The sequence below is a fragment of the Arachis hypogaea genome, chromosome 15, assembly GCF_003086295.3.
Source record: "Arachis hypogaea cultivar Tifrunner chromosome 15, arahy.Tifrunner.gnm2.J5K5, whole genome shotgun sequence".
NCBI classification, from domain to species: domain Eukaryota; kingdom Viridiplantae; phylum Streptophyta; class Magnoliopsida; order Fabales; family Fabaceae; genus Arachis; species Arachis hypogaea.
In genome coordinates, this window is record NC_092050.1 from 147,494,226 (window position 1) to 147,505,030 (window position 10,805).

Below are 10,805 nucleotides of genomic sequence, written 5' to 3' on the forward strand. Positions count from 1 at the left end.
TTATGATATATGATATTATTGCTAAATATTTTATCTCTAGCTATTAGAATAGGTTGTTTCCTATGAATTGTTATTGTGATTATGGCTATTTAAGTCATCATTGCGTGTGATCGATATTATTATTGTTCGTAAACAATAAATTCTTGCATATTGATATAGTTAGGATTTGATTTTCTATTCAATAGTGACTCAGTAATGTTTTGTCAAGTTTTCTAGTATCTTTCTCTTTTTATCTCATTGTTATTATTATTGGTCTCTCACATAATATGTGTTTTTTTTCAATTCAGTATGCCTTGCATGATATTTCAAGTGCCTTTGATATTAAAAAAAATTACGTTTTTATTATTTTTGCATGATGACTTTGTAGGTAGTATTCTAATTTGTTTAATTGATTTGGTTTTGTTATTAGTAGTAGTTAGTAGTGAGTAGTGGTACTGTTTTGTGATTGAATTTTTGAGTTTCTTGATTTTTATGTAGTTGTTGTTTCTGTGCTTGTTAGGTTCACTTTCGGGTTGGAAATGAGTAAGGAATTTAGAAAAAAAATAAAAGAAACTTTCTCATGATATTATATTTTCCAAAATAAGACAGATTTGAGAGATATATTTTTGATAGTTAAATTAAAAAAAAATTCAAGAAAAAAAATTTAATTATGAATATTATGATTATTATTTCATTTTAATAAAAGATATTTTCTTAAAGACAGTTTTTAAATTACTAAGGTTTCTCCTGGTATTCAATTTTATTGGTGGATCTTTTTAGAAAAAAAAAAAAAAGAAAGGAGAACACCACAAGACGATAGCATTGTGGATGTGATTAAAAATATCAGTTATGCAGCGTGAATAGAGATGCACATTAAAATGAACATGGAGATTCATGACTACAAGTTTAACGTCCAAGTTTATTAATTTCTACATGTATTAGTCTTTGTTATGAAGAATATTTATATATTTGAGTTTGTCTTTAGTTCATGAGTTTTAAGTTCAGTTGACTATTTATGAAAATGGGTTTTCTTTTTGGTGTTTTATCTTTACAAAAAAAAAATGATCCCATGCTAATTTCATAAAATTCTTTTGCTATATGCTTGGATTATGTTGAAAGCTAAATTAGGTTTGAAGATTTAGGCGAAATAAAAAGTAGCAGCTAATTTATTATAACTAATGTTAGTTTGTGTTAATTGTAATCATGTCAAATTTTAGTTTTAATTTCATTATCTTACATGTGCATTATTCGTAAATTAAGTTATAACTGTATGATCATATAAAAATATTTGAGTGTATTTTACAATAGTAATGAGTTAAATGTACAGGTGAATTTTGGCCTTAAGGATAATGAGATGATTGTTTACATTTTCTCGTTATGTTTTACGTTATTTATCTATTATTTATAGTCAAAGGCTATTACATTTTATTCTAGTATACTTAATATTCAAGATTATGGCAATAATTATTTCAAATGGTCTTTGTCAAATAATTCTAGATAAGAAAAAATGAAGATGTTAATTTTTATGACAATTACTATTTTTAATTTTCATAACTATTCAATTGTCTTTCTAAAAGGTGTGGTCAAATCTTCAATTTGTTGTTTTGCTTTGCTCCTCGGATATTGTCTTTGTCTTGTTGCTTGGGATTTTGATTTACAACTGTGTGTATTTTATTTACGTTGTATGTTTGTTGTTGTTCATTTTTCTTTGCCTATATTGCTGTTGCTTCCTATTGTTTTCTTTAACTTCGTATGTCCTAATGTTATTATTTTGGTCTATAAATATTATAAACTTTAGGTCTCGTATGTTCTTCCTCTTCTTTAATTCTAAAAGGTTGTGTCTTATTTGATTGTGTTCCTAGTCATTCTCTTAAATCTTTGTGAATATTGTCATGGACTATAATGGCCATCTCTTGTGAACTTTGCACTTATTTGATTCAACTTGAACCTGTTTCGACCTAATTCTTCATCTTTTCTTTTATTGTTTCTATCAAAGTTCTTTGATTCAGATTTCCTTGTTAGGATGTAATTGACTCTTTTTCTGGCACACTTCATTTTTTTTTTGTACATTGTTGCTTAATTGTGATCATATGCATTCTTTCGAATTATTGCGAGCCTCATCTATGATGTTTCTCTTCTCTTCCAAAGTTTTGAATCCTTTTAAGTAAACTCGTGCTGGTTTTGATGTCACGTGGGATTCTCAGATATAGCAAGTGATACGTTAGTTCTTTAGGACACCGCTGATCGATGTTGAACTTCGAAAGCTGTAATTCAAATACTTGACATAAGACTGGTTGCAACATAGATATATACTATAGAACCAAGGAGATTATGAAGCAAGATTATATTTTGAGGAGATTGATGAATGAAGTGAAGAGTGCTATTTATATATGAGTTGTCAAGGGAATGAGAGTCGGTGAATGTCAACCGCATCGTTTTAACACACACCTATCTTGTAACTTTTGCACCTCGTTATACTTATTTATTATGTTTGATAAAGTGCTAAAACCATGTAAATTTTTGAAGATTATATCAATTTTCGAGGACGAAAATTTTTATAAGGAGGGTAGAATGTAAAATTCCTACAATACTCTTATTCTCCTTTTTCCAAACCAAACCCTAACCCTCTTCTAACACACTCACTCACCTCTCACTGCCGCACACACTCTCACTCCCCTCACACCCTCTTCCTCACAACACACACCCACGAGCTGAGGAAAGAAAGAAAAGAAAGATGGAGATCGAGAGAGTGAGGGAGAGGAGGAGAGAAGGAAGAAGAGGAGGGAGGAGGAGTCGTCTGTGCCGCCGCCGAAGCCTGGATCGTTGCCGTCTGGGTTGCGTGGAGGAAGGAGGAGCCGCTGGGTATCGCCGTTGAGCTTCAACCGCTGCCATGCCAAGTCGCTGTTGCCATTGTTGAGAGAGAAGAGAGAGCTTGAAGAGAGAGAAACAGAATGTGCGAGAGGAGCTGTCATGAATAGAGGGTTGTTTCGTCACCGCTGTTGCGTCGCCGTTCGGGTGAACCTTAGTTGCTATTGGAGCTGTTGGTGCCACTGGTGGAGCTGAACCGTTCCTGTCACTAACCCAAACTATCGTCAGCTCCACCTTGTCGCTGCCCTAATCCAAATTCTGCGCTCATTTGTTCCATTCTACTTCAATCCTCCTCACCTTGGATTCTGGCACTCCGGATTGGGTATCTTCGGTCCCTTGGGACCAAGTTGTGAGTAGGCTTTACATTTATAATTGTTTGATTGTGCATCTATAATTATTTTGACATATATCTATTATAATCTTTGAATTATACTCACTATATTTGTCTTGAACGGTTTTAAATTGATTAGAATAATTGATTTATTAAAATTAAATAATTTATTTTTATGAAGTTTATACTTTCAGAACTATACATGAGACCATATATATTTTTGATGAAGTTCTGCATTATTCTAAAATATTTGATTTTACTTGAATATCTATTTTTGAAGCATTGAAGTATTTGTTGGTATTCACTTAGTTTTAAGATTGTGAAATATGTTTGAAATGTCTTATGAATGAAAAAGTATGATTGGAAAAGATTCTGATGAAAAAGTATAATATGATTTGATTTGATTTGATACCTTATATATTTAAAAGATCAAAGATTTGTTGTATTTAAAATTATATGTTTTGAATTGGTTTGGGAGGCTTGTATTAGAAAACTGTAGTTAACGGCGGTTATGACGTTAACTTAGCTGCATCTAACTCAGACTCCAGCTAGCAGGAGTGTTGCTAGCATAACGTGTAGGCCACACGTTAGATTTGTTATTTTGTTAGAACACACGAGAAGAAAAGGCTACCCATTGAGGTGGAGCCGCCCAAGTGTGAACTTTTGATTTGATTTCTTTATGAGAACTTTCTTATTAATTCACTTATTATTATCAACTATTATTTTTTAATTAAAAAATCACTTTAATAATGATGTTTATATGGTCTCATGTCGATTATAGATGTATTGTCTAGTCACTGAGTTACAAAACTCACCAGGTTTTTCTAAAAATATTTTCAGAAATAAATATTTGATTATGTGAGCCTTCTATTCAAGATTAATGATCTACAAAGGTATATATTCTTTGTTGAGTTCTTAGACATCATCTGCTCGATATATCACAGGCAGGATCTATCTATATTTTATTTTTGTTAAAAATATGTAATTATTCATTTTTGAAACTGTAAATTTATCAAAAATGTTTGTAACTTTTTTATTTGTCTTATATTCGAATCTGTTAGGCTTGCTGGGGAACTATTTCCCTGAGCGCCAGTCATGGCTCATTTTGGGCTGTGACAACCTCCTACTGCTATAACAAAGGATTGGTATATCTTACTTGGCCTAATACCAGCTTCATCGTTATTCTCAATTGTGCGACGATCAAACATACTTAACTGCCTATGTTGTTTAAGCATATCCGCTTGATTTGGACAGCATGCATGTGTATGATTTAAAACAACCTTGGAAATAACCCAAACACTAGTCTCCTTCAATAAATGTATATAAATTTTTGTAAGACAATTTAATCCAACTAATGAATTTGTCTTCTCAGTAGGAGATATGTTGGATTTTCATTTCCCTTCTCTATTACATGTAATTGATTGATTTTTTTTATTTTATTTTCCTTCCTATTTGTGTTTCTTATTTTGGTAGCAAAATCTACAACTTTAGCATAATTTTTGTAAAATTTTTCAACTTCTTCAAGTGTTTTAAAAGTCATTTCAACCTTTGAAACAAACTGCTTATCAACATCAAATTGAAATAACACACATAAATAAATATAGTAGTTATTTTAAATATTTTAATCTTTTATTCAACAAGTGATCCCATAAATCGGTTTTTAAATTATTGAATTCTATCGTTTAAATTAAATAATAATATAAATTATAATTTTAAAAAATTTAAAAGATTTAAATTTTAAAATAACTACTATATTATTTAGTAAATTTAAAATAATAAATTATTAAATATATAATTAACAATAATGTAATAAACTCATTTAAATAAAAAAATTTCACTATAAAAAAACTTACAATTTAAAATATAAAATTTTAAAATATAAATGACAAAATAATTTTATAATAATTTAATTATTTTTATTATTTTATGTAAAGAGAATTTTGTTTATTAAGGTCTAAAAATAATATTAAAATTTGTACTATCAAAAAATATTTTAAATTTAATATTATGAAAAAATATAAAAAAATTATATAAGGACTACTTTGATTAATTTTTAAAATTTTAGGAATGAAAATGACTTATGTTTATATTTTTAGGGATTATTTTGATTATAAATAATTTTTTTACATGTCAAGTGACACGTGGCGTGTTAGATGTCACTGACACATTAACCAATTATCTAGTGACTTGTGATACTTAATGTGATACGTTATCATCTAACTAACAAAAAAACTAATTTGACTTATATTTTATTTTTTAAAGATTAATATAACTAAAAAAATTATTTAAAAATTAATTTAAAAAATAAGTAATTTTTTACGAACAAATTTGAGTATTAACCAAAATAAAAAGGAATGGAAGAAAGGAAACGTATACGGCGCAGGAAGAAAGAAAAATAACATACTACTTCCTAGAGTACGATCACGTAATTAATTATAATAAAACAACAAAAGATATATGGTCCACACTTAATAGGCACGTATACGACACATCAAGAAAGAAAAAATAAAATACTACCTCCAAGGGTAGGCTCAATTTTATGGAAATGGAGGTCATGTGTGTGCTATGCGTCGATATGGAGTTATGGGAGACTTCACAAATATGTGTGACAGTTTGGTTGTCAGTGTGATATAGAGGAATTCGGACCGTGCAAGTTCTTTGGATTAAATTTTTGAATAACAAATCGCACGGTCCGATTTGTATTGGAGGGAAAAAATTTTGGGTATTGAAATCGTACCCTACGATTTCTTCAGTAGGGTTTGTTGTCGCATATCGCACGGTCCGAGTTTGTGATGGATAGTTCGAGTTGAGGCACATTGAACTCGGACCCTCCGTTTTGTGGAAGGGGTAAGGGAAACTCGGATGGTCCGAGTTCGTTTACCTTTTTTTTTTGGTTCAGTTTAACCTAGTCGATGGGTGCGAGTTCCTTAACCATGCTGATATAAAAGAGTGAAGTGTTAGTGGTGGTAGCTTAGTTCCGCCTTCTTCCTTGTTGAGCGGCTGCTTCCTCTCTTCTTCTATCTGGGTTCTTAGTTTTGATTTTGAAAGTGTAGTTGCTAAGGCTAAGCTTATGCTTATTTTTTGTTGAGTGAAAAAAATGAGTGACAGAGTATTGCTAAAAATATACTATTTTGGTCAGATTTTGTTACAAACGAGTGAAGGAGTAAAATTTATTTGTGAAAACCCATTAGATCTTGTTATTCCTTTTATTATCTCATTTGAAGAACTCAAAGGTGTAATCTGTGAAAAGATTAATTTTGAGCGGGCAAGAAAGATATCATGTATCCTATACAGATATCCCGTACCGGTGTTTGGTGGATTCATCCAGTATCAAACGAAATATGTGACGGACGAAGCGAGCATGCAGGAGATGTTTTCAATGTATATTGAAAACCGGTCTCAGATCTCGTTCATCGAGTTGTATGTTGAGTTTGAACAATCTGAGGCTGACTGGAATATTCTACGGAAAGATTATAATAGTGACAGTGAAGAAGAGTTCGAAAGCAACTACGAATTTGTTGGTCCAGATGGAGATGAAGATCAAGGTGACGGAACCATGGCCCCAGATGTGACAGAAGTGGCAAATACACTCACAAACGAAGTGCCGTTTGAGGAGCCATCATTCATGCGAGTGTTGGACTTGGAAGCCATGCATGTTCCGGAATATCCGGAATATATGACTGCAGGTAAAGTAATCGTGGTATTATGATTTTTTTAGTTAGACATTGATTGAGTTATGAATAATTCACTTTTTATTTACCATTAATTAGTCATGCGTTGAATGTAGTAGTTGCTAGGATGGAACCGGGTTAATACAATATTTACCACTAATAGAAAATTTATTTTTTTAACTGCTATATGCTACTAGTATTTATTAGAAAATAATATTTAAATTCTCTATAATATGGTTATTACAAAATGCGTGAGTTTGTGGACATTATTATTTGCACAGGTTCGACCCAACGTACGGTTCAATCTCTTTGAACCGGACCGGTCCGGTCCAGTTTGTTACTTTGGCGGTTGAACCGGCCAATTCGCTCTAGTTTTTACGTTTGCTGCTTATGTTCTTATTTTGTTTAGAGTGACATAATAACATGTTGCAAAGTCTGGAGTTATAGCATACTGGATGCAGTGAAATTTGATTTACCTTTAGAATCGCTTATGAAATACCTGTGTATTAATGAATTTTTTTTCCAATGGTGGCTGTCGCAGCAGAAGTTCCTATTGTCGCAGATGGTGAATTTGCCATTGGTATGGAGTTCAGTTCCAGAGAAGCTGTTATTAAGGCGGTAAAAGAGTATACGATACGACGAAGCGTAGAATACCGGGTGTATGAGTCTGAGCCGTTGACATTTTATGCCAAGTGTACACAGTATGGGTCAGGGTGTGATTGGGTTATCAGGGTTAGCTTGATCAGCAGGAAGTACTGTTGGGTTATAAGGAGGTATAATGGTAGCCACACCTGTACCAGAGCCACCATTTCACAGGATCATTCGAAACTGGATTCTATCACAATTGCAGAAGCAATAAAACCACTGGTTGAGGCTGACCCCTCCTTAAAGGTAAAATCGGTTATAGCAGAAGTGCAATCGAAGTTCAACTACACCGTGAGCTACCGGAAAGCATGGTTGGCTAAGCAAAGGGCAGTAGAAAAAATATTTGGAGGTTGGGAAGCCTCTTATGAGGCGTTGCCTATATGGTTTGAGGCCATGTGTCACAAGGAGCCATCTGCTGTTGTCCATTTTGAAACTATGCCTGCATATCAAGGCGATGACTTGGTGGGTGATATTCGGGTACTGCATCGTGTATTTTGGAGTTATTACCCTTGTATTAGGGCATTCAGACATTGTAAGCCAATTGTCCAGGTGGATGGGACTCACTTGTACGGAAAGTATAAGGGTTGTCTACTTGTGGCAGTTTCACAGGATGGCAATAACAATATTGTCCCAATTGCATTTGCTATTGTGGAGGGAGAGACTTCTGATACATGGTATTTTTTTCTTAGTAACCTGCGTCAACATGTTGTTACTCGGGATGGTGTCGGTCTAATATCCGACAGGCACGAGTCCATCAATGCAGCTGTGGAGCGCAGTAACGGAGCTTGGTCACCGCCTAGAGCTTTTCATATGTTTTGCATCAGGCATATAGAGTCAAATTTTTTGAGAAAGTTCAAGGCCCCGTACCTCCAAAAATTGGTCGTCAACATTGGTAACCATTTATTAGATTTAAGTAAATTATTAACGGATTGTTCCTTAAATAATTCTATTGAAAACGATTACTTTTCTTTCTATTTGTTGTGACCTACCAAGATATTCGAGGACGGTGCGGGAGTACGAAGTGCGTTACCAGCGGTTACGGGAACGTGGCGAGGCGTACACAAATTGGTTAAACCGAATTCCTCGCGAACAGTACGCATTGGCCTTTGATGGTGGGTACCAATGGGGTCACATGACGACGAACCTAGTGGAGTGCATCAATTCAGTTTTGAAGGGTGCACGCAATCTTCCCATTACTGCTCTTGTGAAGGCAACATTCTACAGACTAAACGAGTTGTTCACCCGAAAAAGAGCGGAGGCGGAAGCCCGGATCAATGCTGGCCATGTATTTTTTGATATCGTGACATCGAAGTTGCATGCAAACTAACTTGCATCAGGAAACATCCAGGTTAGTTGCTTTGACCACCAGAATGAGGTCTTTGAGGTTCGTGAGATGCCGAGCGGGCTGGAGTTTGCAGTCGATCTACGTGGCCTTCGATGTGACTGTGGTGAGTTCCAGGTGGACCGGATCCCCTGCAGACATGTGTTCGCATGTTGTGCCAACCAGCGACTGGATTGGCAACTATATGTGCATGATGTGTATAAGATGGACCAAGTGCGGTGGGTGTACCAAGCTAGGTTTAGGCCACTAGGTAATCCTGCCACATGGCCTACTTATAACGGACCTCGGTTCATATCAAATCCGTACCTGAGACGGGTCACGAAAGGTCGCCCCAGGATGACGCGCTTTTTGAATGAGATGGACACGTGGATGTTACGTTGTCCCAGACGATGTACGCTCTGTGGGGCTGAGGGACATAGTCGTAGCAGATGCCGTCAGTCAGCTGGTTCAAATACCAACAGAGATGCCCCTTAGGTTATAGCTTTAAGATGATCTTGTATAATATAACCTGATTGAGCAATCTGAGTTAACATGACCTGCTATATGTAACCTTATAAATTATGACAATCTACTATTATCACATATCTGTTGCATTATATAATATGATGGTTAATACATCAATACATCAATATATGTATGAACATATTAGTATTTTATGAAACATTATTACATACTCCAGATGGTTAATACATCAAAAAGTTCATAACAACTAGGTGATAATAAACATACAATATAATCTTACCATAGTCCAAGTCATTAATACATAATGTCCAACACATAAAAATTACTCAATACAAAATCCAACACATACAAACTCCAACACATACAGAGTCCAACACATACAAATTACCCTAAACATAACTCCACAACTACTTTCTCATTGTCCACTTTACATCCTTCACAAAGTTCTTGCATTTCTTGGCCGCTTTTTTGAAGACAGAAGGAGTGAAGCGATTAGCACTCCGACGTGGCGGATCAATCCTCAGATTGTAACCTTTGACGTTGTCCTCTGGAGTATCCGCCTGACCTGTATACAATTTTGAATAAACAAGTATATGCAGCACATTACATATTCATTACCAACATAGATACCACAAACCAAGAAGGATAACCAAGTCAAAGATGCGATGTATGATTACAAAAAAAATAACTTATCGTTTATGTAAAGCAAAATAGTTAACATAATACCATCGTTACGAGATTCTTCATCCTCATCGAACTCTTCAATTTCATCATCCTCACCATCGCCCTCGTCATCCGGGTCGTCTACTAGATAAGCATCGGTTTCTTGTTCGAGTGTGTTAGTGTCTTCCTCAATGAGTCCCATGTTAAGATGGTTAGGATTTTGACTATTGAGAACACCTCGTCCACCCTCACTCCTACTTGAGTCATCAACAGATACGAACCCCCTGGAAGCAACGGAAGAGGTATGGCCTGGAAATCTCGCATCCAACGAATACCTGCCTGGCATGAACTCAGGCTGATGGCCATATTGTGATTGTGCGGCATCTACAGCCATGAACCCAAGCAACTGGCTAAAAGAACCTCCTTCGCCTGTTTCAAACTGTGACATACCCCAATATTGTTGCTGCATTGGAAATGATGGGGTGAACTGTGTATGAGGTATAAACTGGTTTGAGGACTGAGGTTGTTCTTGTGGAAGCGGATTTGGAGGAGATATATGCGGCTCCTGTTCTTCATTGTCCTCATCCATATCCTGACTACCCTCATCGGTATCATGATTACCCTCATCCATATCCTCATTACCCGCATCCATATCCTCATTACCTGCATCCTCTTCACCCACAAGATTTGACAAGGCTAAGCGGTTCCCAAATTTTGATCGGTACCAGTTCATGTAAGTATCTAATGGATGCTGTGAAGGGATGGGAAGCTCAGAAAGAACGTAGTGATACCTGTTTGTCCAATGCATAACCCAAATTGAATGACTCGGTGCCGTGGCCCAGTT

At 35.0% G+C, this 10,805-nt stretch overlaps 1 protein-coding gene across 1 annotated transcript; it reads left to right on the forward strand.

The window, feature by feature from the left end:
• Positions 1-7,374: 7,374 nt before the first annotated feature.
• Positions 7,375-8,821, forward strand: LOC140179402 (uncharacterized). The gene is made up of 4 exons (XM_072218278.1): positions 7,375-7,475; positions 7,581-7,805; positions 8,013-8,357; positions 8,488-8,821. Exons 1-4 carry the CDS (start codon positions 7,375-7,377, stop codon positions 8,819-8,821), a joined length of 1,005 nt encoding a protein of 334 aa, XP_072074379.1.
• The last annotated feature ends 1,984 nt before the right edge of the window (positions 8,822-10,805 follow it).

What these genes read in the sequence shown, in the direction of transcription:
- LOC140179402 (XM_072218278.1), top strand. Translation starts at nt 7,375, where the DNA reads ATGGTGGCTGTCGCAGCAGAAGTTCCTATTGTCGCAGATGGTGAATTT. An exon ending in GTTATTAAGGCGGTAAAAGA is followed by an intron (nt 7,476 to 7,580) that starts GTATACGATACG and finishes TTGGGTTATCAG; the next exon opens with GGTTAGCTTGATCAGCAGGA. An exon ending in TTGAGAAAGTTCAAGGCCCC is followed by an intron (nt 8,358 to 8,487) that starts GTACCTCCAAAA and finishes TGACCTACCAAG; the next exon opens with ATATTCGAGGACGGTGCGGG.